This window comes from Betta splendens, chromosome 3 (genome assembly GCF_900634795.4).
Source record: "Betta splendens chromosome 3, fBetSpl5.4, whole genome shotgun sequence".
NCBI classification, from domain to species: domain Eukaryota; kingdom Metazoa; phylum Chordata; class Actinopteri; order Anabantiformes; family Osphronemidae; genus Betta; species Betta splendens.
The window spans coordinates 14,485,577-14,512,675 of NC_040883.2; the positions used below are offsets into that span (position 1 = coordinate 14,485,577).

General features: G+C 43.3%; 2 protein-coding genes across 13 annotated transcripts; one reads left to right on the top strand and one right to left on the bottom strand.

The window, feature by feature from the left end:
* Positions 1-14: 14 nt before the first annotated feature.
* znf821 (zinc finger protein 821) lies at positions 15-10,356 on the bottom strand. Of its 12 annotated transcripts, XM_029144540.3 has the most exons (7): positions 8,598-10,157; positions 8,376-8,488; positions 5,041-5,172; positions 4,770-4,885; positions 4,293-4,388; positions 4,026-4,192; positions 15-3,393 (listed from the first exon to the last, which is right to left on the bottom strand). In XM_029144540.3, exons 2-7 carry the CDS (start codon positions 8,413-8,415, stop codon positions 2,439-2,441), a joined length of 1,506 nt encoding a protein of 501 aa, XP_029000373.1. In that variant the 5' UTR covers positions 8,416-8,488; positions 8,598-10,157; the 3' UTR covers positions 15-2,438. The 12 variants fall into 12 exon arrangements, with proteins under 12 accessions (XP_029000373.1, XP_055363531.1, XP_029000375.1 ...); XM_055507556.1 differs by lacking the exons at positions 8,376-8,488; positions 8,598-10,157 and adding an exon at positions 10,209-10,356 and having other exon boundaries at positions 4,293-4,385; positions 4,770-4,905; XM_029144542.3 differs by lacking the exons at positions 8,376-8,488; positions 8,598-10,157 and adding an exon at positions 10,209-10,355.
* Positions 10,333-26,479, top strand: ap1g1 (adaptor related protein complex 1 subunit gamma 1). The gene is made up of 23 exons (XM_041070057.2): positions 10,333-10,473; positions 14,983-15,186; positions 15,315-15,439; positions 15,564-15,705; positions 16,379-16,475; positions 16,908-16,984; positions 18,388-18,483; positions 18,598-18,678; positions 18,777-18,875; positions 18,948-19,003; positions 19,091-19,204; positions 19,304-19,444; positions 19,735-19,789; positions 19,876-19,998; positions 20,098-20,187; positions 20,282-20,406; positions 20,504-20,608; positions 20,739-20,880; positions 21,176-21,302; positions 21,403-21,507; positions 21,590-21,750; positions 21,835-21,933; positions 22,066-26,479. The coding sequence occupies exons 2-23, from the start codon at positions 14,986-14,988 to the stop codon at positions 22,165-22,167; spliced, it is 2,463 nt and encodes an 820-aa protein (XP_040925991.1). The 5' UTR covers positions 10,333-10,473; positions 14,983-14,985; the 3' UTR covers positions 22,168-26,479.
* Positions 26,480-27,099: the final 620 nt, after the last annotated feature.

Sequence of the window (27,099 nt, forward strand, 5' to 3'; positions counted from 1 at the left end):
CCCTTGACGCCACGCTTATGAAATTCAACGTTTATTTCCACATTCTTTACCAGGATTCATTGTGATCTGTACATCTGTTAATCCAGTAACAGAGGACGGCGTCCACCAGTGATACCACAGCTAGCATGAACGTCCCATTAGCAGTGTAGCTCATTCATTTGGCCTTGTTCAAGGAGTTGCTTTGTAAACATGAACATTGAGACAAAATCCTGATAGAATTAATATAGAAAGGCCGAAACATTTTTGTTCTGAATAAACTGTAAAAAACAGGCAGGCATAAACTAAGCTTAAAACACAAGATCATATTAAACCATTCTAGGACAAGTGCAGTTTGACGTCATGCAGCGCTGACCTAAAGCGTACAAGTACCGCTCAGAGTCGCGTCAGAGTTCATAGTACTTCCTTTGCGATCGCTTGTGAGACCACGGTGTTTAGATCACAGCCATTTCAACGAGCAACATCTGAGAATACCCAGTATTCATAGTGTGAGAGAAGAGAAATGAGCGACACCTGAAGCCTTGGTGGAAAAGTCTGATCTGCCCTTGGTACAGTAGGTCATGGAGAGGATGGCAGTGAGACCCTGTTGCTTCATGTGCTCAGCCAGGAAGAGAAATCACATCTGAGGACAAACTCACTACAAAAGTCACATAATTGCCTAAAACTGTTCCTACCGCATCATATGAGAGTCATAAATGGTTCTTATTGAGCAGGTGTTGGATGAAGGCTCTGAGCCCTTTCACTGAGTTAAGTTGCCTGAGAAGCTGAACTCTTTACATTGAAGTTTGTTGAAATCAAAGTTGCGTAGTCTGCATAGTTTCAGTGGAGAGTGAATTTGTTGGAATAAATAACGCGTGTGTTGCATAGAGGTTTGATGCACTCCTAGAAAAACCTCCAAAGGCCAAACAAGCCAAAGAAACACCTGTTTGATTCCAACAATGCCACCAGGTGCGTGGACTCTAGGAGTGACTCAAACAGAACCAGTGCTTCTTCATTGCGTCTCATAATTTCTGACAAATATGCTCGTTTAATGCTGGAAATGTTTGCATCTGGAGAAGTAACATAAAAAACAAGTCAAATTTACCTCACAGGGATTTTAAACATTAACAATGTCATCTCACCGCTGACTGTGGCAAAACGAACCCAAACGTTTTCACAAGAAAAATATATTCACATCATATTGCATAATGCTGGAATGAGGTTAATGAATATAGACTAATAGAATCTCTTCCACAGTGTGGGCTGTACGCATCGCAAAAGCCCCAGTACTCAGTAATGGAAAAACAAGAATCATCACCACTCACTGCTTTTGTTTCCAGCCAGAAGAAACAAAAGTAACCCTAATTTAATTGGTCCTGTTCACGTATTCCTGCAGGTACTGCATCCTTGAAAGCATGTTGATGCTACATTGCATGAAGCAGAGGTTCCAATATCCCCATGACCCTCTACGTTAGAATCAACTGACCCATATTCAGGGAAACAAATGCATCATTGCAGGCAGAATTCAAGTAAAGTGAATTTTTGTTGGAACAGACTATTCGTTCCGGAACTGTAACCACCTAATGGAACATTTTAGCACAAATGTTCCTCAATGACAAGCCCAAAATATATATATATATATATATTAAGAGGTAACTAATGTATTGAACAGTACAATAACAGCAGCACAGACTTTAGGAGCCGAACAAAAGCTCTAAACACAAAGTTAAAAAAACATGACACTGGCATAAAATCGGGAGTGTGAGAAGAAAACGGATTCAAATGTTGGCGAAGGATGTGACGAGGCGAACGCTTCAGTTCGGCCGAGCGGGAGGAATGTTACGCGCCTCCGGGCGTTCAATAGGACGAAGCACTCGGGAGCAGATGTGTCGGAATCCGTTGTGTGCTCGAGTGTCCGTCCTATTAAAGTGCCTGAGTGAGTAATGTGAACACAACCTGTGGGAAACGACCTGGATGCTCTGTAGTAGTGTGTGTGTGTGTGTGTGTGTGTGTGTGTGTGTGTGTGTGTGAGTTCGCCACAGGACAGAGGGCGCGGCTGAGGTAGTAGTTTGACTGTGTGAACCTCCCAGGGACCCGCGGGGGGGCAGCCTGAAGACCGAGGTGCAGCTACCGGTGAACCCGAGTCGCTGGGAGGGCGGAGCGGACCGGGAGGAGGCTGTGGCTACAGAGTCCCACCCCTCCCTCCCCCCCGCTCCTGTCGCTGGAGTCCATGTGCAAAAAAAGGTTTATTCCCCCTCAAAAGGAAATAGAACTGCTTCAACTAGAATGAAGTGTCACGTCAGCGCGGTCCACCGACAAACGGATAAATCTCTTTACAACATGCATTAATGTCACCATCCATACTATATGAAACATTCTCGACCCTGGCTCCAAGGGCTTCGCCACTGCAATAACTCGGTACGTGGAGTGGTTCCTGCTGCGATGGACAGGGCAGCGGGCGGTCAGGGCAGCTTCATGAAGAGCCCGTTGTCGATGGAGGGCACCGGCATGGGGCACGGGAACTGGAAGAGGCTCATGTCCGCCGTGAGCGCGGCCATGGCGGCGGGGTCGTGCTCGATCTGCGTCCTCAGCGCCGGGTCGATCTTCTCCAGCCGCCGCTTGACCCGCTTGGCCTCGCGCTCGCGCACCAGCCGCGCCTGCCGCTTCTCGGGCGTCTCGTTGGCCCTCTTCAGGCGCATGGCCTCGCGGTCGCGCTGCAGCCGCCGGGCCCTCTGCTCCTCCGTCTCCTGCATGCGCTGCATGCGCTTGGCCTCGCGGTCGCGCAGCCGCCGCAGCTCCTTCTCCTCCTCCGTCTCGCACGCCCGCTTGTTCTTCTTGGCCGTGCGCTCGCGCTCCAGGCGCTTCATGCGGGACTCCAGCGGCTCGTTCTTGCGGCGCAGGGCCCACTTCTGCATGGGCGACTGGGACTCCACCAGCTGCTGGTAGGCCACGCAGCTGTTGCACACCAGCAGCACGCCGGCGGGATACACCGGCATGGGGCTCAGGATGTCGGGGATGGGGGGAAGGCCTGAGGAGGAGGAGTTGAGAGCGTCAGGGATGGATGTGAGTGTTGGTCCTTCAGAAAGGAGACTGTCAGAAAGGGAGGGAAAGGCGGGTCCTTGGTCGGAGCCTGCACACGGGCCGGGCGCGTGGCATGGTCTGGGGCCTTGACACTGGCTGGAGATGTGGCCCGGACCTTGGCAGGTTCGGTGAGCTTGACATAGTTCAGGGTCAGGCGTGTGACATGAGCGAGGGCCCTGACAGGAACTGGGGCTGGGACCCGGTCCGTGGCAGGAGCGGGTGCCGTGGCCCGGGCTGGACATGGGGCTGTTGGGAAAGGACTGGGACAGGGAGCAGGGGTCCCTCCCGCCTGGGACCTCCATCCTAGTGGTGTCGAGAACGTCTTTGAGCTTCTCCCTAAGACAGGAAACATGAATCGTCAAATAATTCATTCATTCATTAGATCAACTATACTGAATTAATGAGGTATATGAACAAGTGAAGAAGATAGTTAAGCCTTGAGCTCAACCAAAGGTTATAAGCATTACAGACCCGAGGCTACAAATCTCACTCAGACATAACTAACGCACGCTTCTGATGAACGTGATCGTTCAAAATCCATTAAAGCTCCTCACAACGTTCCTCCTCCTATCGGTCCTGACCTTCCCTGCGCTGCCTGAATATGAAATGTAACGGCAGTTGCTAAGCAACATGCACGTTTATTTCTATTAAATCAGTCATTACTGTACTAATTTTATTCCTCCCTCGTGTTCTGTAACCTGCCTCATCTCACGGAGAACCATTACTACAATACGTCCATAATGTGCTGCATTAAGACCAGATTTCCTCTGTGAGAATTGCACATCTTGTGTTTTGACCTGATTTGTTGCTAATGCTTTAAATGCCAAGGAAACAAGGGAGTGAAAATAAATGCCCTGTGTCTGATCATCGACGGCTGTCTTTTGCCTTTAACAACTGCTTAACCAGGCTACCGCGTCTGCAGCCAGTGCAGCCCGAGGCCTGGGCTGCGGAGCTGCAGGGGGGAGCACCTGTTAACGTTGTTGGTGTCGGTGAAGCGTGTGCCGCACACGGCGCAGTTGGAGAGGCGGTCCTCCGAGTGGATGAGGAGATGGCGCCCGAGCGAGCCGGGCGAGCTCAGGGCCCGCCCACACACTGGGCACACGTAGCTCTTGGTGTTGCTCATCATAGTTGTGTGCTGTCAGACGCCAGAACGAGACGAGATTTATAAAAAAAAAAAAAAAAAAAAAAAACACACACCGGCACCGAAAGGTTGGCACGGAACAACGCGCGCTGACCTGGTAGACGTGGGAGATGAGCCTCTCGGGGCTGCTGAAGTCCAGCGTGCACAGGGGACACACGAAGCTGCCGTGGTCGGCTCCTTCCTCGCTCTCCTGGGGAAACGCACAGCGTCAAAGCGCGTCTGGACCGCGTGCAGCATGGCCGCGCTGTAACGAGCCTGGACAGTGCATGTCACCGGGGTTTAGAGCCTGGATACGAAGCCAAGCGGCCACTACTCGCTTCGTGACGATGAGCTCAGCGTGTGAATGGGAAAAAAACTGTCACAAGCGAACTGACTCAGACGGTGACATGATGCTGTGTGGTCACAGATGTGAGTCAGGCACACAGGGAAAACCAGACGCTTTCTCGAGCAGAAGGTCTGATTGCACTGATTTCAATGAACAAACATTCACCTGTGTGTGGGCAGGTTGCTTGTGACCCACCATGTGACATTTGGACCAATGGCCCGTTCCCTTCTGTTGTGTTCCACTCACCTCTTTGACCCCCGGCCCCTGTAAGCGGCACTGGCTTCTCTTGGCGCTCATGTGGTCGTCGGAGGTGTTGGAGGACGAGTCTTCGCCGTGGTTGTCGGGGTCACTATCGCTGTCTTCTATGGAGGCAAACACAGCCCTATCAATACAGACAGACAACAGAGCACAGAGCAGGGCTCACTCTCGTTAACAGCCCTCGGGGTGAGGACGCTCCTCAAGAGTCCATGCGCTCGCTGCCCGTCCCGTCCCGTCCGTCCCGTCAGCCCTCCGGTACCTGAGATGCTGTCCTGCCCGTGGACTTCCTGGGAGTTGTTGCTGCAGCATTCGCTGTCTTCGGTGAACTCGTCCCTGCCGTCCATGTTAATCGTGTGCTGGAGTCCTGCGATGCCGGAAGTGTGGAATGGCCCTGCGGGCGAAGAGACAATAAAAGAAAGCGAGGACGTTTGTGAATTATACAGGAACGAAAAAGAAGCCAAATCCCACTTCGGAAGAGCGGGTTCATAACGCAACTACCTGCAAACCAAGAAACATAAACGTGAGGCTTCACAGAAGCTAACTTTTGAATTCCTGCAGGACATAAATTCATTGCATTTTTTGCAAAAACCCACGAGCAAACAGAACTTTTCTGCTTTCCCGCGCGGCCTGATGAATGCCAGGCTGGCGCGGCGAGCCCGCCGACATACGTGCACCGACATTAACTTCATTTGCATCCCCACCCCCTCTGTTCACACACACATATACGCTGGGCCTGGTCCACGGCCACGCTGCAGTCCCACGGGGGAAGCAGGCTGCGCTCTCCTCCAGCTCGCTGCCTCGCTGCTCCATTTGGTCCTCTCTCTCTCTCTCAGTACCACCCACACACTGAACAGCCTGGCTCGCCCTCTGTCCTCCCCGCGCGCACGGAGCTCCAACTACTTCCATCTATACCATCCGCTGCAAACGGCCCGAACGCGGCTCGTCTAGCGCTCGATGCGCTGCCACGTTTCCACCAACGCCCTGTTTGCTGTAGTTTAAAGAACGCCTTCACTTTTTTTTAATTGTTATTATGATTCTATGTGACGCTAGAAACTCGCCAAACGCCAAAGCTCCGTCATTAGAGACAAATTCATAGAAAGCTCCTCTGGCACCGACACAACACCTCTTTCAAGACAGCTAAAATTAATGGCAGCTTAAAATCCAATTTCCTTCCCCCGTGTGCTCTCTCTATTAACACCAATCAGAACCCGACTTCGCGTACCTCAGGCTGACAAATAATTACAGCCCTCGTCACAATCCTGAGGTTTCCTTGCGCGCATGCATGCGAACGCAGGCGTAAAGGTGTGATCTTCTTTAACACTCTATATTGTATGAAGTTGGCACGCGAATGCACTTCTCCCATACAAACCATCATTCACCAGCCCTGGTGTGTGTGGCGTATTGAACTATGAACTGCTACGTACAACGAGCCAGCTTCACGGCACATAGCCAGTGATTGATGTGAGCGATCCCCATCCCCCCACCACTAGGGCTCTGTCTGTACATCTGTCTCTCCTCCCTCCCTCCCTCCCTTCCTCCCTCCGTCTCTGCCACTGTGATGTTATCTCCGAGTCTGTGTGTCTGTAGGCAGGAGGTGACGCAGTGTCTGACTGGATCCAGACAAAGAGACAAACTCATCAGCCAACAGACACATAGTGGAGGGAAAGAGGAGGGCGGTGGGGACGAGGCAGAGTTTGGTGGGGTGGAGGTGGTGGTGGTGGGGTAGTATGCAAAACAAGGCAGACAAAAGGCAGAATGCCAAAACTCTACTCAAACACCGAGCGACGGGGGTCCTGTTGAATTCAGAGCCCCCTCCTTCTCCTTTTTAGCCGCCATCCGCCTCCAAAACATACACACAGACACACAACGCTGTCTGAATCTGCAGGAAGTGCTGGGGCCCCTGTCTTACACACACAGGGGACAACAGCCTCGTGGCCCAGACATCGGATCAATTCTCACTCACTGTGACCTGACGTCGCACGCGAGCAGAAAAACAGTGACCACCTCACATTTAAAACCATAAACTGTCCACCTGAAGACGTGTCCACACAAAGCAGACACCACCTCCCCTCAAAATTGACTTTTAGATGATGCTGTGCATCAAGCTTAAGGAGGAACACAAACAGAGAGACAGGCAGCACTGTTGTATTGTCTGGAATTGTGTGTGTGTGTGTGCGTGCGTATGTGTGCGCGCAGGGGCCTTTGTGTGTCTGTCAGTCTGCCTGTCAGACTGTCTCCCTGCCTGTCTGGTGTGTCAGTCTGTCTGTCTGCTCTGGTCTGACCCTCTCCGCTCTGCGCGTGCAACTCGTGCCTTGCGAGGAACGGCAGGTAAAAATATCCAGACGTTCGAACCCCGGTGCGTGAGCTCGAACCCCGGCTTCACCACGGGCCTAATAGATGCTGCCAGCCTGCCACAGCATGACAACATTACATGGTGTCAGGGGTTTCCTGCCTCCACTCTGGACTCGTACAGAGGCGCGAATGGGCTTGTTAGCAGAGAGGGATCGCTGCGGCTGCACGGGCAAGGTGTAATCAGCTGTTTGGAAAAGAGGAGGTGGGCTGCATATGCAGCAGCAGAGGAGCCCGCCGGGCTGGAGGCTGTTGAAGAGGTCCAACCAGGGGGTTCAGGGGTTCACAGCTACATCAGGGGTTTAAATCAAACCCATTCACTGCTATTCAGTTTCAAGCAAATCAATGAATTATTATCTTATGACAGAACAATAACCATTTAATTACCGGAAAGTTATTATACTACGACTCAACAGCACAGGTTTAAGTCACCGGCTCATTGTTTAGTTCTGCTGAATACGACTATGGTTTCTTCCAGTAATCGTGTAGTGAAACTGAGATGACAGATTTCACTGAACAGGGTGAAGTTAAGATGCCGCTCTAAGGAAACGCTCACCGAGACGGGACTCTTGATCTGAACTTCTTATGCTAAGTTACACTAAAGATGTTGAGCCTCATTACAAAACCCAGAAACCAGAACCACGGTCAGCCACAAGCCACGACACAAGAAGATACTATCACAAGGCTTCTTGGGTTTCAGTCTTCTCAGAAAACAAGGAAACGATACATATTACAGATGCTATAGGGGGAGATATTTACGCCACTATAAGTTTACTTTTTTCATGCAATCAAGGTGACGACCATGGTTTTATTTGACGCCTAATAATTTTGGAATTCATCTATAAAAAGATTTAGATTTTCTTCCCACGGTTGAGTTCATTTACCTGCTTTTGTTTTCATACATGTATAACTGTGTTGTGTGTTCACGCAGCAAAATGATAAGGAACAAAAGTCTACAGCTATATTCTGATAAACTTTAGGTCAAACTGAAAGTGAAATGCCACCACGACAAGAAAGCCCAAAAAGTCACGTCAACTGTTCACATTAACATTAACATCATCATTGTGTGTTCAACAAAAATACTACACAACAGCTTATGTGTGTCATAAAAACCGTCTTCGGTTTAATGGATCTACATTAAAATAAGATAAACAGTCTGAAGCAGGTCGCTACATAAACAGAATAACTGACCTCAGCTCAGTCACCGATTTTAAAGTTGTATTAGACAATACCTGGAATACCTACAGTTAACTTTGAAGGGATTGGTCTGTTTTCGCCTGGACATATTATTGCCCAGTCTCGGTTTAAGAAAATCTCCTCCTAAACCCGGAAGGCTCCCGGTCCAGGTGTATTCCGCACTGGCAGGACAGATGATGAACAAGACAGTCAAAGAAATCTCACCAAATTATCTACTCGGTGCGCGCGGTCGGAACCATGTGCGTGGCTATAAAATAGAAACGCGCGTACATTTAACAGTCACATTCTTGCAGCCGTCTTAAAAATATATATATATTTCCAGGCGAACGGGGCTTTGAAATAACGTCCAAACGCGACGAGAGGGACGCCGAACATCCCCGAGCTGCTCCGAACCCGAGGCGCTGGCAGCCGTGCGCTCACTGCAGCGATGCCCGAGCTCAGCTGATCGCTAACGCACAGGCGCCGAAGCCAGGCCGAACTGCATTGTGGGAGATGCGGAGTCGTCGGGGAGTTCACGCTAAAGGAACGGTGCAGCGTTCAAGTGTGGGAGGAAAACAGACGCTGCAGGGGAAAAAGCGAACATGCGCTGCCTCAGTATTTTTAGAAGTGGTTCAATAGGTACACTTGTGCAACCTAATGTAATCCAATATAGCAAATCTGTCACTTGTCAGAAAGATTATTTTTAATTTGCTACCAAGAAAAAAACATGCCAACTGGTGGAAAAGAAAATATAATACATACGCAATTTTGCACATTTTTACTGCTATTTCTTAATAACATCCTGCTGGTTGATAATAGCAGCTCTAGTGTGAATAATTAGCCTAGATTTGTTTTATTAAGCAGGAGTAGTTATTGACAAGCTGGTATATTTGCAGTAACCACAACTATGACTAAAATCCATGTTCATTCTTTGGTTGAGTAAAGTTTAAATTCAGTTACACAGTAAAGAGAATGAATTAACCCTTTGACCTCTTAGGTTTTACACAGTGGGTTTTTCTATTTCTGCTGTGTGTACTAGTGGATGGGCGCTGTTAGGAATGATGTTTGTTCACCCAGTTGATAAGCCAATGGGCTGGAACATCAAAAATACAAGAAAGACTTGTTGGGTGTGGGCTTGAATAAACACTGGCAAAGCTTTGACTCATACACTCAAGGTTTTAAATTAACAGTTCTGTTTGTTTAGTACGATTCAGAAAAAGTACTAAAGCTAGACTAAGGTGTTTTTCATTCATCATTAACTTCTACATAAATGTTACAACCGTTTATAATAATGCAAATACTGATATTGAATTCATTATAATCCCTCCCCTTTCCTATGTGTTTGACAAGTTCAAATGGGAATTATTTAGAGGCAGATCAAGCAGAACTATAAACCATTAATCAAACCCAACCTAGAAAATAATTACTTGAAAAGCTCGGTAGCAACACTAGGTGGCGCTCCGGGATGCTAGTGTCATTACATTACATGTAGTCGTCATCACTGACTGCCACGAGTAAACGGACCGCAGCACGACGCTGTTAGTGTAAAATGTATTCCTCCGCAAGATTGAGCGAAAATATGCCATCTCAACAAAATAATCTCGTCGTGTCATGACACTCGCGATGTGTGCATAACAACTGACACATGACATGCGTTAGTGCACAAAATGAAAGCATATTAGCGCTCTATTTCAATCACACTGACATTGGAATCGATGAGATAAAAGTAGCTAGCTGGCTACAAAGCCCAACGTTAGCCCTTTATATTGAATACGAGAAGACAGAAAAGATGCAGCTACCAGTTATTGCATTATACATACACATGCTAGGGCCAAATCGGTTACAGTGTAAGCTCGCCTAGCTATATTTCTCGTGATCGTGAAGACACAATTGCATTATTACCCATGGTGTCCAGTAAACACTAGCATATCAGGTGGGAGTCTCCGGCAGAGGCACAGACTGGAGCAGAGCAGCGCTGGAAGCTAACGCTACTGTACGTAGACAAACTCCAACTCTGATGCCAGCGCCTCTTGGACATGTCAGTGTAACCCTCCGCCTGCGGTAGATGTGCTGAGGCTGGAGTAGCCACCATTTTGCATGTCTAGTGTGTTCCTCCCTCCATTGCTAATAGAGACGATTCCAGTCATTCCTGCCATCACTACGGCTAGTAAGTAAATTATAACGTTAACTTGTCGCCAGAAACGTTTGAAAATGTCTTTATGTGCGACTAAGCATAGGTGGTTTGATGGTGTCTGCGTTGACAACTCTCAATGTAGCGCTGCATAGGAAGTCGCAGTCCTCAGTGCGCCGGGGTTGTGCCTGTCAGCTGCTAAGTTAGCTAGCATGGCTAGCGTACCCGTTTAGCCTGGCTAACAACCTGCTGTGCTAGGGGTGTGAAGCTCACTACTCATCCGTGGTTGCCCACATGACATTATCAGTGTGACAGCACGAAATATCTCATTTACATTTATAGATTTGTAATTAGCTAGCACCCGCGTCGTCTGCATATGGGTTAGGATAGCCTTCGCCTTAGCTAGTACAGAAACAAATGAGTGGTCAGGTAGCTAGCTAACGCCACAAAGGACGCGCTAGCTTGATAATCCAAATGCTTAAGGCCCAAACTGCAATATGTCCTGATCAATCGTTGATCACGTTCATGTGTCATGCCAGCACTCAATGGCCTGTCGTTTCAACTCGACAGTATTGTCTAATGCTGCTGATGTTAGCCTTCATTTATAGGTCCAGTAATGTCAGCCAAGGTGAGGCTACTGGTGTAGTGTCAGCCCAATATGTTGCACTTTGAAAATACTTGTGAGTTACAAGTGTTGGCTAAACTGTGCTGTGGGTAATGTGCTGTCCTGACCGAGCATTTGGCGTTTGGCTCAAAGCTCAGTCAATATATCACACTTTGTTAAAAGTTGTAAACATTTCAGCTCTTCGCCAACGTTGCATTTGAATATCCAGGAAGCTAACGATGGGTAGTTTCTGGGCTGCGTTTCCACACAGTTTCTACATCATTTCATTCATCACGTCAACCGACACAAATGTTTGCTGCAGACGGGCCGGTACGACATAAAGAGTGACACTTTTTAATATTGCGTCCTTCTGGTCCTACGGGTTTGGAGCCACAATAGGGTGGGTTTACACTAAGGAAGTCAGCTGTAAGTAGGAAGTGTACTTATGTCGGCTTTGGTGATTCATTGACATCATTGACAGATGCCCCTTTTGTTCAATGCGCGCCTGTTTAGAAGTATTTGCATAGAAAAATACCCGAAAACAACAATTTTGGCCAAATTATTATATTTGCACCTGCATAGGTCTTTAAGTTTAGATTTTCACGTCGCTTTGCTAGTAAGAATGTATAATAGTGTTATATATGGTGCTGTGCTATATCAGCTATATGTGTACCAAACAGGTGATTGTTCATCTCAGATCCTTCATTTCACTTCACTAGTAGTAGCAGTAGTACTTGGTGGCTTATCTGCTGTTTAGTCTGCAACCTCAGTGTCAAATGAATAACTACTTGTATAGATTAACCGAATCAACATCTTGGAGGCATGACTATGAAGACGGCTTAGACTGGGGAACTTAACCCTTGTTTCCATGCAGCTAGTTACTCATTAGACCTCCATTACCCTACCATCTGTTCTTGCGGCTGTAGAGAGTCTCTACAGGTTCACCTATTATTTCACATGATTGTCAAGCAGTAAAAAATTAGCTTAGTGATATCTGTTGGCTTTCTTTCTTGACTACCACACATTTAATTTGTACTCTATTTAATCTTTTGTCTTTATTCTGTTGTGGCCATTTGTTATTACTAACTGCATTTTAGTGCTGGATTTAAAAACTAATGAGCAGTTTTCTATTTTGATATTTTATATTTTCATTCATCTAGCCTGACAGGCTTTTAAGTTTGACTCCACCTCGCTATAGTAAAGTGTGGTGAGTGCTGTGGTTCCTGCCTGTTCCTGGATTTTATGTTATGAAAGCTAATCTAGACTGACTCTCCAAATCTCCTGAGATCAAAAGCTTGTTATGAGCATTTCACAGTACATGCAGAGTACACCAGTGTAGAAAAGATGTTAATGATGTCATGCATGAGTGATCAATATGCATCCCTCTCATGTTACAGGAATCAGTTTCTACTGGGCTACACTCATTTTGCATGATTCCTGATTCATTGGTGATGGTTGTTTGGGCAAATTTGGAAGGCTGAGCTAATGATTAAGTCTGAGTTTTCCTTTTGGGAAAGCAATGCATGCATTTCTTCACCCTTTTGGTGCAGGGCGTGAACACCTTTCTACTAATGCCTGGTATAGTGGACTTTGAAGTAGGTAAAGTGATTTTGTCTTCAGTGTGTTTTGTTTGATTAAATAGGCTTTGAGCAAGCTGACCTTGGTGAGTGAAACCTAGACTAATGCCACCCAACTACAGAATAAGCTCAGATCTCCTGTATTCATTATACCTGTTAATGTGCTCCATCTCTTCTTTGAGGTTTTGTTCTTTGAGACAAAGACACATCTCCACTGTACCACAAGTGGTAATACAATGTAATGGTAATTCTAGGTACTAAAACACATTTTGATTGCAGGAAAATGTGCTGCTGTTCAATAACTGCAAGAATAAGAACTAATTAAACCAGCTCTCAGCAGAGGCAGAATTTACCTGCTTTAATGTGTTCACATTTGATTATAGACACAGCATGAAGCAAGGAGCCAAGATTTATGAAATCTAAATCCTGGTCAGTTCACGGTGTGTAATTTGAATTGGGCTAAGACTTACTGTAGATATTGAGCTTTAGTAAAGACTCCCCACTGCCATCAATCCTTTCTTTATTAGTGAGTTCTTCTGGTTGCTGTGAACCGTCACCTTAGTCATAGAGGATGGACCCATCTCCACTGTATCTAGACCCTTATCTGACTCAGTGGACTGGCTTAGTTTCAAAGAAGTTCATTTGGTCTTGTCAGCAATAGTTATTGGAAAGAGTAGATTGTTTTCAGTTAAAATATTGCAGTTAACAGTATGATGGTCTAAAATGCTGAGTCTAAGATAAACAGAAAGTGTCAGGTTCATTCAAAGCATATCTTTACTTTTAATGCTCATAGTCTATAAATGGGAAGATTTCTAAGTCTGTGTCGTGTTTGGCCCTGCTCCCTCCCACCACATTATGTAGCCTGGCCAGTTAGTTAGCCCAGGCCCTAGGAAGGTTCTGTGAGTCTTATGGCATGGGTGTAATAAGCAGCATTTTCAAACAGTGACTTAGAGATGTACTGCGTGTGTTCTTGTACAACATTTGTTCTTAGCTAGCAGCCTGTGGGATACGTGTGTCTATAATATTTAAAAATGGTTTCATGGTGCACATTATGGAACCCATTACACACACCTGGCTACCTAATGATGAGAAGCCAGTGGAGCTCAGGTTGCTGTGCTCCTTTTGTAATACCATGTGCTAGAACAGCACCACACAGACGTTTTCACTGAACTGCATCATACTTAGGAATCGGCGTGTGGATAAATGAAGAGTTCCAGTGTCTGGCCAATGTTGGACCATATTGCAACTGGATCATTTGCAATTGGTCAAGAGAAAAGTTATGTTTGGTATGAAAGTTCCATGTTCCCAGTCATGCTCTTAAGCCTAGCAGGCAAATAAACCACACCACCTTCACTGTTGTTCCATCCCACTGATGCTTAATGTATCTAGACCGATTGATACTGATCTACAAAAGGAATATGTTAATGAAAGAGAATGTGTTAGAATTCAAAATGTTTTTTTGTACTGTAGTTGTCTAGCAGTAAAGTGATCAACAATAGTGTTTCACTTCACTGCAGTCACTCTACTCATTATAAAAGTTTCTGCCTACATCCACTTCACTGGGTAGTTTGGTGCAGGAAATGGATTTGCTCAACAAGTAATTAACCACGGTGTCCCTTGCTGTTGCAGTTTAATTATGTGCTGCATGCTTGCAGATAAAATGCCTACATGAGAAGAGACACAATGTACCGATTTCAAATAGGAGGAGCCACCATTAATACCAATTGAAGTAGTTTCAGGTAGTGTTCGTACGTTTACAGGTAGTATTCACACCATGAAATTATTAAGATTGTTGTATTTATTTAAGTCGTAACTTAATTTGCATAAAAGACAATGTCTGTTTTAAATCAGAAAGGTTTGAAAAATGTTAGGTTCCGGCTTATACATGTAGCTTCCGTGTAAAGTAGCTTCTCTCTTTTTTTTTTTTCTTTATTTTTGTATCATGTTTTGAGTGTTGATGCATGTGAACACGAGAATTTATTCTCACAGCCAAACATGTACTTATAAATATTTAAGCTCTGCCTTTGGCTCTCAGAAACTTATCCATGAAGGAATGGAATTTCACCTGCCATTCTCCTTTCCCTCTGTGCTTGTAATGCTATTTTAAAAAATGTGGTTCTATAAGTTTTTATTGGTTTGGCTAAATTATGTCCAGTTGATAATGTTTGTCTGGTATTGTATATCAATACCCAGCTGTGTTTTCTAAATATAACACTAGAATTTGTATGTGTATGTATTCAGGTCTCATGCAGTTTCAGTCAGCATTTTAACAACCTGTTTGAATTTCTATACTGCTTGTGTGGCCTGTTCTGTTCTGAGTCACAGTGCACCGACCTATTTTGTCCCTTCCTTTTTTTTTTCCAGAGAATGCCAGCTCCGATCAGACTGCGGGAGCTGATCCGGACTATCCGGACAGCACGGACCCAGGCAGAGGAGCGTGAGATGATCCAGAAAGAATGTGCTGCTATCCGCTCGTCCTTCAGGGAGGAGGACAATACATACCGTTGCAGAAACGTGGCAAAGCTCCTTTATATGCACATGTTAGGCTACCCAGCACACTTTGGACAGGTATGCCTTAGGATGCTGGGAGATGATGCTGAGTGGATAGACTGAGTGCATACAGAGTACCTTTTGTTATAGTTGTACTTGTGTTCATTGGCCTAGATTGTTTCATAACAAGATGACTTGGTTTTCAGTTGGAGTGCCTCAAGCTGATCGCATCTCAGAAGTTCACTGACAAACGGATAGGTTATTTGGGAGCTATGCTGCTGTTGGATGAGAGGCAGGATGTCCACCTACTAATGACAAATTGCATTAAAAAGTAAGTGGTGTAATGTCTGCTGGTAATGCATTCAGAACTCTTTCAGGAGGTTCTTTGTTTGCACTATACAAGCACATTACCTGTATACTCTCACAACTTACTCAACTCTTTTTCCCCACTGTAGCGACTTGAATCACAGCACACAGTATGTCCAGGGCCTGGCCTTATGCACTCTGGGCTGCATGGGTTCCTCAGAAATGTGTCGCGACCTGGCAGGGGAGGTGGAGAAGCTGCTCAAAACATCCAACTCCTACTTGAGGAAAAAGGTAAGCCTCAATATAGTAGGTAGGATAGATGTTATGTCTATAACATTGGTTTAATGAGGTTCAGATCAGTGTGCATTTTTAAGGATGTTGCCATTTTTGTCCATTTAAATTAAAAGTGACATTTACAGAAGTTACATGATCCAGATTTAGTCTCTCTTTTTTCAATCATGTTTTCTGAAACCACACACACACACACACACCCTAAACGCAAATGGAAAGAACCATCAACCATTATTAAAAGGCTAGGTCATTATTTGATGTATAGTTGGCATTTTGTTCCTTCTAGTGCATCTGGATGTTGGACACCTGGTACAGTAGCAACAGTTACCACGGTTACAGTCTCCCTCACCTTTGTGTTCACAAGCCTCCCCTGCAGGGATGGGCTTTACGGGCAGTGCTGAAGTTCACTTCAGAGTGGGGGGAGGGAGCTTGAGCTTGAGCTTTTTCAAATTGTCAAACCATATCCAACTGGTTCTCAAAGTTACCTACGGCAAGCTTAACTGAAGCAATTAGGTAATCATTGCCTTTGGCCTTTAAAAAGCCGACATGTTTGCTGAGCAAAGCGCAAATGCAACAAGGTATGCTGGAATTTTTAGAATTGTTGCCCATTTGACATATGCGGAACCTAATTTTCTTTTGTTTCTTATTTATTGTCTTTCGTTTCCCGTGACAGGCAGCATTGTGTGCAGTTCATGTCATCAGGAAGGTTCCAGAGCTCATGGAGATGTTCCTTCCAGCCACAAAGAACCTGCTGAGTGAGAAAAACCATGGTAAGTTTCTTGCACTTCCTGACATATAGGGAAGAGTGGTTGTCCTACACAAATGCAGAATTCAACCTCCGTGTCCTGCCCTGACTGAGCTGTCAGAAGATCTAGGCAGCTGGTGTCCTCTAAAAAGGAGAGTGGAATTAATTAATCTGTCATAAACTCTGCATCGAACATCAACTAGCAAGGAAGTAATATTTAATTATTATATGTTTAACATTGAGCCCATAGAGGGGACAGAAGACTGTGTTTGGTGTCAAAGCTTATCTCCTTAACATTGTTGATGTGTGACAGTCTAGCATATTTGTGATGCACCTGATGCCCTATAGGGTTAATCATCTTTTTATGAAGTTCTTTACGCAGAGCTGTTTTATGTCTGGGTGCCTTTTTTTAATCACTACCCACATTCAAACTATGAGGGCATTCTTTTTTCCCCAGGTGTTCTCCATACGTCAGTTGTTCTACTCACGGAGATGTGTGAAAGAAGTCCAGACATGCTGGCCCATTTCAGAAAGGTAGGAATGAATATTTGTACTTAAATGACTTTAATGAGTTTAGTTATGCATTTGTCTTAAGCTCATGCCACATTTCATTCTCCTTTTGCGTATGCATTTCCTTTTGATGTAGCTAATCTAATGGAATATAAGCTTGTAAAGGTCTAGATTGCTTCTGCATTCAGTACAGTATGTGTGAGTCCTTTATCTCCTGCCTCTGTCTTTTCCTCCTGTATTTCAACTGCTGCTGTACCTCTCCTCCTCTAGGTGTAACAATACTGTGCCAGAAGCAGCACTCCTCATGTTCATGATCTAAACATTATTTTAAGCTCTGAAAGTGAATGATTTCCAGTTTCCCCTCCCTAACATCTACCTCATATTTTTTCTGTCATTTGTCTTTGTTACAATTCCTGCATTGTGTTAGAATGAGAAGGTAAGAGTGCATTCTGATCTCATAGCTGGTGCATGCAATGACTAGTAATCACTCCTCACAGTCACCCCAGATGTAATCTGATTTGTGTTGAGTAACGTCATTTTGTTTATTTTTCCTTTTGATTTCTTTAACTTGTACAGTGATCATTACTATGTCAGTGTTTTGAATATTATACAAGAGCTGCTCCATTTTGTCTGATAGATTTCTCACTATTTCTGAGTGTCATTATTTGCCTAAAATGCAACTCATTTGGTCACTGTCTATTTAAAGCAGTTGGGTGGGTGTGTTTTTGCATTTGCCACAGACGTCACCAAGAACAGATGATTTTCACTGTATCTGTGTCACAGGTGGTTTTCTGTCTTAAGCCAGAATTTAGCAAACACTGTTGTTGATACAAAGGTCGAAAGTAATTGTTTAAAAATTCACTTAACTGCCATTTTAGGTTGCTTTTTGTCACTATGCCTACATAAGGCATCAATGTTACCTCTGTGTATCTTTTTAACATAAATACACAATCGTAGACTTCAAACTGAGAAAGATGGCAAACTGTTACTCAGTATGTGAGTCTTTTTTTGAGGTTACATTAGAACTGTTTATTAGTTATAAATGCATAATTTAAATAGAAAATGACTATTGTGTCTGTTTATATGGTTACACTTTGGCTGCCTCTAAATACATCTCTAACATCTATATTTAACACTGAAGTCTTAAATATACGTTTGTTTATTTAGGCATGCTCAAGTGTAGAAATGTATATTCAGACTTTTTCACCCCAAAGTTCTAACCTAATACTTTTGGATAAGCCCAGCAGTTCAAGCAGCTGTTAAACACAATCTACCTCATTAAAACCCCTGCCTCTGTTCTCCATTTGAGTTTGGCTGACGTCCTCTGTCAGTTCATAATTGCTAGGCATATAATTTATAATACAATGGAAATTTGCTCAAATATTTTGACTCCCTATTTCTGTCTTCTTCTCTTGGTCTTTTCGTAGCTAGTTCCACAGTTGGTGAGAATCCTGAAGAACCTAATCATGTCTGGATATTCTCCTGAACATGATGTGTCAGGCATAAGTGATCCCTTCCTACAGGTGAAACTCACTTTAATTCTTTATTTAAACAAGTTATTGTGTTATGCGTAACTGGGGTTGTCCCAGTTTTGGTCTCAGTAAATATTGAAGAGTGAGTTAAATTGTTGTTCACAGGTTCGGATATTGAGACTACTGCGAATTCTAGGCAAGAGTGATGACGACTCCAGCGAAGCAATGAATGACATTCTTGCACAGGTTCTTAAACTAACACAACAAACTAAATATTTGTTGTCCTCCCTCAGAGGCCCATGCATTGTCTGATCTTCTGGCAAATTGGCTCTTTACATTTACAGGTTGCAACAAACACAGAGACAAGTAAAAATGTAGGCAATGCAATCCTGTATGAAACTGTACTGACAATAATGGATATCAAGTCTGAAAGTGGACTGAGGGTAAGTTAAAATAAATGAAATCTTACAACGAGCATTCATTTTTGGTTCTGCCTAAATGCTATTATCTTGCAGGTCTTGGCCATTAACATACTAGGTCGTTTCCTTCTCAACAATGACAAAAATATACGGTAGTTATTCACTTGTACCCTCCAAATATAGTCCTCTTATCATGCGATATATTTCTGATGTTGCTTTTTTTAAACTGCCTCTTCCAGATACGTGGCATTGACTTCTCTACTAAAGACAGTACAGACAGATCACAATGCAGTGCAGAGGCATCGGAGCACCATTGTGGATTGTTTAAAAGATCTGGATGTGTCTATCAAGAGGTAGGGCACACTATTTACAATATGACTGCTTTATATAAGTGTTTCGTTTAATTTAGCCTGGCTATTCCTGACCCTGGTCTATTTTCCATTGCTGTATAGGCGTGCAATGGAACTGAGCTTCGCCCTGGTGAATGGCAACAACATTCGAGGCATGATGAAAGAGCTGCTCTACTTTTTGGACTCGTGTGACCCAGAATTCAAAGCGGACTGCGCATCTGGAGTCTTTCTAGCAGCAGAAAAGTATGGCAGTGATGTTCAGACTTCATCACACATTACAGTTTTACATGTTTAGGTGTTATAACTGGTCTATTACTCAGTCTAAAGCACAGATTAATGTGCATCACTGTTTGTAGAACCACTGTGGGTGATGCCTCATATTTGAAATGCTGTATGATGATGAAATGAGTGATCCATCGTCTGACAGACTATGCTGATATCATTTAATTTCTGACAGCATTTGTCATCTTTAGTTCTAGAGTTTTTATAACTTTTTATTCTCAGGTTCCTAATCTTTGTATTCCATCTTACAGGTATGCCCCCTCGAAAAGATGGCACATCGACACTATTATGAGAGTGCTGACAACAGTATGTATATATGAAACACTTAAATATTTTTATTATGTGTTATCATTTGAGTTTTAAAGCTGGTCTTCTTCATCTTAATGTTACAGGCAGGGAGTTATGTGCGAGATGATTCTGTACCGAACCTGATCCAGCTCATCACAAACAGCGTGGAGATGCATGCCTACACAGTACAGAGACTTTACAAGGCGCTCCTGGATGACATATCGCAGGTCTGTTTTGGTTTGTTTAGGATCAGATTAGTCGCTTCTGTACACATTCTATTTTTACAGGTTCCTTCAGAAGTTGACGTGATATTCTCCCTTCTGTAGCAACCTCTTGTGCAAGTAGCATCCTGGTGCATAGGAGAATATGGAGACTTGTTGGTGTCTGGACAGTGTGAGGAGGAGGAGCCCATACAGGTTTGATTAAAAGAAACTGATGCTTGATTGAAGACAGACCTCAAACTTGAGAGAGGTGCTAGGTCAATCTTTTTTTCTTTGCCATTAATTCAAGGTCTCTGAGGATGAAGTCCTGGATGTGCTGGAAGGTCTCCTAGTGTCCAACCTGTCCACACCTGTTACCCGAGGTTATGCTCTGACTGCCATCATGAAGCTGTCTACTCGCTTCAGCAGCGTCAAGTGCGTAAAGGGCTTTTACACGTATCTTAACATGAATTTAGTAATGTTCCTGACCCATAATGTGCTATTAGGAATCTTTGTTCTCATTTTGTTTTAGTCGAATCAAGAAGGTGGTTTCAATATATGGCAGTAGCATCGATGTGGAGCTTCAACAGAGAGCTGTGGAATACAATGCGCTGTTCAAGAAATACGACCACATGAGGTGAAACTTCATTACTCTCTAGCAGAAATCGCCGTTACAATCCCCCTGTAGTTAGTTATTAGTTTGGGAAAATCCTGCAGTGGTTGAGCGTGGTCTGTCTTTTGTCTCCCTGCTCGTTCCTTGTCAACAGGCCAGCACTTTTAGAGCGAATGCCAATTATGGAGAAAACTGCTACTAACGGCCCCACAGAGATTGTACAGACAAATGGAGAGACAGAGCCCTCTGCTGTGGAAGCCAAACATCTACCACCTGTCACCCAGCCAACCAACCAGGTGAGGGCACTTTTAATTACTTCATAGGAATTAAAGAACAGGGTCGTGCACAGATGTGAGTGCCTTCAGGCCACACTCCCCACAAATGAACTAACTAACTTACTTCATGCACTTACATTTGAATTCCTAACCACAAAACAACCACACCATGAATTATATTGTGAACTCAATTGTGTCATCTTGGACACTATAGAAAACAAAACCATTCTCGGCTAATTGATACATATATTTTAAATAACTTTACTGGCTCTATTCAGAAATGTTGCTCATATTTTAATGTTCATGTTTTCTGCAGGCCAATGATTTATTAGACCTGCTTGGTGGTAATGATGTGGCGCCAGTAATCCAGAATACAATGCCCACCAAACCAGCCTCAGCTGGGGGAGAGCTGCTCGATCTGCTGGGTGACCTGTCGCTAAGCAGTAAGTTGCTTTGTTTACAGCTATTCTTTCCTTCAGTCAGCACATCTCCATCTAAGCTGTACCCTTAAAACATGGTGTTGTGTAAATTTCCCCTTCCCAGGTGCCCCTGCCCCTGCTCCTGCTCCATCCGTACCTGCATCCCAACCCCCTTTCCTTCTGGATGGCCTCTCCTCACAGCCCCTGTTTAATGACATTGCACCTGCAGGTGAGAGTGTGTTGCTTTTCATCCCAACAGGCCACCGTAGATAAAAGCTTAGTCATTAACGCTCTGCTCCTCTTTCTTGCAGGAATTCCTCCTATGACGGCGTACAACAAAAATGGTTTGAAAATAGACTTTACGTTTGAGAGAGCCAACCCCAATCCAAACATTGCGGTCATCACAATCCACGCTTCCAACTCGACAGAGGCAGATATGACAGAGTTTGTTTTTCAGGCTGCAGTACCAAAGGTGAGTGAGTGATTTCTGAAGCTGCAATTAAGTTTCTAAATAACTAATTATTCTAATGTGTATCCGTTTACACCTGTTTTCCAGACATTCCAGCTGCAGCTCCTTTCCCCTAGCAGTAATGTTGTCCCAGCACTAAACCAGGGAACTGTCACACAGGTCATCAGAGTTCTCAACCCACAGAAGGTAGGTTTGTCACTCACAAGTTGTTTTTGAGCAACTTTGAAACATAAAAGCCCAAAAAAGACTTGTGCAATATTACTTTCTCGCAATTGAATTTCCTCTTTTATAAACATGATCGCCCTCACAAAATTTCAGCAACAGCTACGAATGAGGATCAAGCTGACTTACACCCTCAAAGGCTCGCCTGTGCAAGACCTGGCCGAGGTCAATAACTTCCCTCCTCAGTCCTGGCAGTGATGAGCTGCTTCTGTTGCTCTCCGAAGCCACGTGAAGGGAACTATGAAAACGATTTTTTTTTTCCTCACCTCCCTCCTTTCTTCCAACGGATCACCCATGTGACGCCACTGCAGAAAGCTGCCCTCAAGTTGCATGGGATACAGCAGAGCATCTTACACAGGAACAAAAAACATGTTTGGAAGACGCTGACGATTGACACCACCAGAAAAACTGGAAAAACATATCTAGTAACTGTTTTCTGTCTTTTTTTTTGCTCTTTAGTAGCTTTTCACGTACACCCCTCTGCCCAGCACCACCCACAAAAGCACATATACAAACCATTCACTATGGTACACATTGCCTCTTATGTCACTATAGAGACAAAGTGTTTCCTGTATCAAGCACTGCAGTATCAACACTTATTTCAATTTAAATTTCAGCTAAAGTTGCAACACTGGATGTCCATAATTGGATTTTCATCCGTTTCCATGAATCCTCAGTCCTCTGATGGCAGCAGAAAAAAAAGCTTTGAAGGTCTTTTCAGTGCAGTCATTCACTTAGTTTTATTTTAGAATAATCCCCTTTTTGACCCTTTTTAAATTATGGGTTGTATAACTTTGTTATACACACAGTTGTATTCATTTTGAATTATATTAATTTCCTTAAAGCATGACCCATCTCGACACTATCCCAGAGACAACGTTCTGGTTCTGGTAGCTGGTCTCTTTCTACCATGTTTCCATGGGAGGTAATTCACATCTGTATTGTTGGAACGATGACAACAGGACAAACCCAGTGTGATCACCTGTGGCTAATTTTAGTTGACCTTTTCCCCACACAGCTCCTCTAAATTCAACTGACTTGTAGCTTCCGTGGTAGATCTGCATCATAAGTCTTTTAATTAGTAGTATGATGATTTTACTTCATTGGGATGGATGCAATCCAGACGTAACATTTTCTCTCAAGGCAAGTAGATTGCGTATGTGCTGGAGATCGTAAAAGTTTTCTTGCAGCTGTTTTCAAAGTCTAGCTAGTAATTAAATACATTTCATATTTGTTTAACCTGGTTGACCGTGCTCGCCATGCACATACCTGTAAATGCAGCTTGTTATGAATGTAGTTACATGCACTGAATGCTTTTTGTTTCCACCCACTCGTCTTTTTCTTAGGTGTCTTCTTTTGATGGGGAAGCTCATCTTTTTGGCACCATTTATTTTCTTTCTGCAGTACTTATTTATACCTGATATCAAAGTGATGTGCCTTTCTGACTTGGCTATATAATAGTCCCTGAACTATTGAGTTCTGTATGAGCTTTGTTTGTAAGTATGCTTGTGTGCTGATGGTGATTTTAGTCTGAGGGAAAGGGGTTCGGTTATATCACTTAATTAAGTAGACTTCACTTTATCACTTGTTTATCACGTAGAGTTAATGATTCACCCTTTAACATTGGCCTACTTTGATGTCCACAGAAATGTCTGTAAATTACAGCTATGTGATCCAGATTGTGAGGGTACAAGATTTTAAAATACCTGTTGGGTGTCCTGTTCAAGATAATGGAAAATCAGACAAATGGCAGCTAACAGATGTAAACGTTTCCTAAGCTGACATTGAGTGAGTTAAAGGTAGAGGCCCTTTGAAGTGTAATGTCTAGAGTTTTCCCTGAGTTTGGATCACGTAGTGTGGTACGAGGAAGGATTCTGAGGGGATCGACTGTGATCTTTTTTTTTTTTTCTTTTTTTTTTTTTTTTTTCTTCTTCCCAAAATCAGAATTCTGACCTTGCCGTCGGGACAAGTAACCTTAATACCTCACAGTGGTTTCTCTTTGGGTTAACGTTCAGTGGCAGTAGATTAACAGCTTTGTTTAGTCATGAATCACAATCTAGAGGAGCTTTTGCATGAGAGCAACTAATGGAATATTTGAAATCTCATTACTTAAAGCTTGGCAGCCAGGCTGTACAGTTCTTTTCACTATGCTTCTATCTTCTTTGACCAAATCAGAAAGACTATTAGCTTTGGAAATATTTTTGAGCTATGATGTGTATATGGAGAAAATAATTTCATTTTTTTTCTGTTATTGACAAATGCTATATTGTTTGTTTTCTTTCTGTACATATTGAGGGCTTTTACAGATTTGTCTCTTGTACTACCTTTCATCCCTTTTTTTTGTTTTTGTTTTTTTTAGATACATTTTCTAAAAATTACAGTGACTCACAATGTATATTGTCTGAATAGATCTAGCCACCATCAGACTGTTTAGACCTTCCTGTATCATCTCTCATTCATTGAAAAAGATATATGATCTGCTGCCTGTACATTGTATATAGTTGTAAAACAAAGGAAAGCTGATCAGATTACCCATATGAGGATATAAGGATTCGCTAGGAGTATAATTGTATGCATATATGTACAAAAAAGAATCTTAAGAGGATGCAACTGAGCTGCATTTGATTTACTATTCATTCTTCATTCATAGTTGGATGTTTCATCTGCTTCTTTTACAAAGATAGTTGGTGAGCCACTTGTTGGCATTCCTTTTGGATGTTGAAATAAGGTAAAGTCTGTCTTAAGAGATGTTGTCTCAGTGGTGTGTACTACTGAGGAATCTAAGCACAGAGCTGCACAGTGGCAGGCGTGGCAACATTCTTTACCTGCTTTCCCTGTCCCCACAAACGCCTCACGTATCCATCCTCTCCTCAAAAGAGGAGCCAAGACATAATTCTTCCTTCTGGCCTTATGACTGCTGTGGTGTTTGTTTTTTTTTTCTTCAACCTTGTCATTCACGTTTATTAAACTCTCTCCAACCTACGCATCGATTGGTGAAAGGAAAACCCTTGGTCTTGGTTTGTTTGCTCTCTTGGTTGCCTCCTTGCTTTTTTGTCTGCCACGTATCAACATAAGGCCAATAACTGGGCCACACAACAGATTTTAAGTTTGCTGTGGTTTGTCCTACAGAATTCATTAGCATATAGTTTTCTCAGGTCAAGAGACATATTTTTGTCTTCAGAATGAATCTAGATCCTGTGTGTTTATCTAGGTTCAGGACACAGTGGAGGAGCAGTCTCCCTCCCTGGGTCTAAACATTGCAGAGCTTTCTTTTGATTTTCTTTTGTCTCATTGCTTACATCTTCATGGCACAACCTTCAGCTTCTAAATATGAAACATGGGACTGTTACACACGTCAAATCCCTCTGAAGCGTCACTACTTTGCGTCAAGCTTTACATTCATAATTCATTCATGGCAGGATGTAACAGTGAGACAATTTTCCCTTTGGCTTAGTTTATGAAGTGATTTATCATCTCCCAAACAAACCCAAACAGAGCGGTGTTGCACGCTGACGACCACAAGAGGGAGCCATGCAAAACGGAAGGCTACAAAGTTTCCTACATCTGTTCCTGGATGTTTTTGCTAGTGTTGCTTTTTATTCAACCATTATGTACCCTTGTTAATCTGATCAGTTCTCTCAACAATAGTGTAATTCAAGCCATTTTTAATGTAAAATGGAAATAAACCCAACACAAGTGCTTTGGACACTGTAACCTAATAGGAAGAAAAGAAATGGAAACAAATACTTGTTTGCAGTTTGATCAGCGTTTGAAGTGATGTTTGTGCGTGTGTGTGCGTGCGCGAATGAGGCTGAGCGAAAGAAAATAGTGATGTTTGAAAGAGTGTGTGACATGTCTTTTATCTCACTAGGACATGATTTTTGGCTGCAGTTTAAACCTTCAGCTTCTGAGCTGCATGTGAAAACCAGTGTAAATAATGTCATTTCTACACTTTGAAATTCAAGGAAAGTCAAAATTCTAAAAATCTGTCACACCCCCTTCATTGCTCAGTACAAACACATTCAACATCAAACTGGTCAGGCAGTGCTCAGAATACTGTTTTTTTAATGGTCTGTAAATGACACATCTGGTATTTGGATTACTTGATTTTTTTATTTGTTATGATGAATTCAGTGTGTAAAGGGCTTGAAAGAGCATCCCAATAGCCATCATGTTCACTTTTCCCATTAAAAAAGTGCATCCATGGTATTTTGAAAAAGAAATCAGTTTGTAAACGCCCCTGCCTGTTCTGACTGTAAAACAAAATGTGATCTGATTTGTTTGGAAGGGTGGAGGCACGAGGTTCACTTTTTTTCTGTCAAGTTTGACATGTTGAACTGAATCCCAGTTCAGTCACTTCAAGGAGAGTGTGACTGTCGGACTGAAAGTGTGAAATGATTAAAGATGAAAAGCTGTAAACTATTAAATGGGATATTTTCAATTTATGCTGTGTAATATTGTATTTGGGTTGGAGAAAATGATCAAGAGAATAAAGTCAAATAAAAACCTAGCCGAACTATGTTGTGCTGCAATTATTGGGGCCTTTTTTTATTAATTGAAGGTATTTTTGCTGCTAAATATCAAAGTAGAATTTAGACTTTGATAAGACTTTTGAACAAAAACATTGTGTCTGATAAAATTAAGATAAGTTTCACACTGAGGGTACCGATATTACAAGAACAAGTGAATAGAACAAGGTCGTTTTAGTGATGATGACTTTATTTTGTGTTCTCGACATCTTCTAGTGTGACCACGCTAAACTGACACCACTCACAATTTACTAGTTAACTGTTCGTGCTTCAAGGACGTTCAAAGCTTCTAACATGATCTTCTCGGGTTGTGGGCTGCTCTCTCCAGAGTTAAACTCAAAGGCAAGTAATATGCGTGTGTGTGTGTGTGTGTGTGTGTGTGTGTGTGTGTGTGTGTGTGTGTAGAGAAAATGAAGGGTTTAAGTTAAGGAACAAGCATGAACGTTAGACGTTAATGCTAGCTAACGCTAATGCTAACTCTGATTGGAGCTGCCATTACAGGACTACATTTTTTAGTTTAAGGATACGTTGAATGTTGCAATATATAATTAATATACTATTCCCACATGTACTTAATTTATGACTGTTGCTAGTAAATTAT

Coding starts and splice junctions, on each gene's coding strand:
- znf821 (XM_029144540.3), bottom strand. CDS start 8,415: ATGTCCAGGCGAAAACAGACCAATCCCTTCAAAGTTAACT. Junction 4,389..4,769: donor AGGGGCCGGGGGTCAAAGAG/GTGAGTGGAACA, acceptor GCGTTTCCCCAG/GAGAGCGAGGAAGGAGCCGA. Junction 4,193..4,292: donor TCATCTCCCACGTCTACCAG/GTCAGCGCGCGT, acceptor GGCGTCTGACAG/CACACAACTATGATGAGCAA.
- ap1g1 (XM_041070057.2), top strand. CDS start 14,986: ATGCCAGCTCCGATCAGACTGCGGGAGCTGATCCGGACTATCCGGACA. Junction 15,440..15,563: donor ATGACAAATTGCATTAAAAA/GTAAGTGGTGTA, acceptor TCCCCACTGTAG/CGACTTGAATCACAGCACAC. Junction 19,004..19,090: donor AACAATGACAAAAATATACG/GTAGTTATTCAC, acceptor TGCCTCTTCCAG/ATACGTGGCATTGACTTCTC.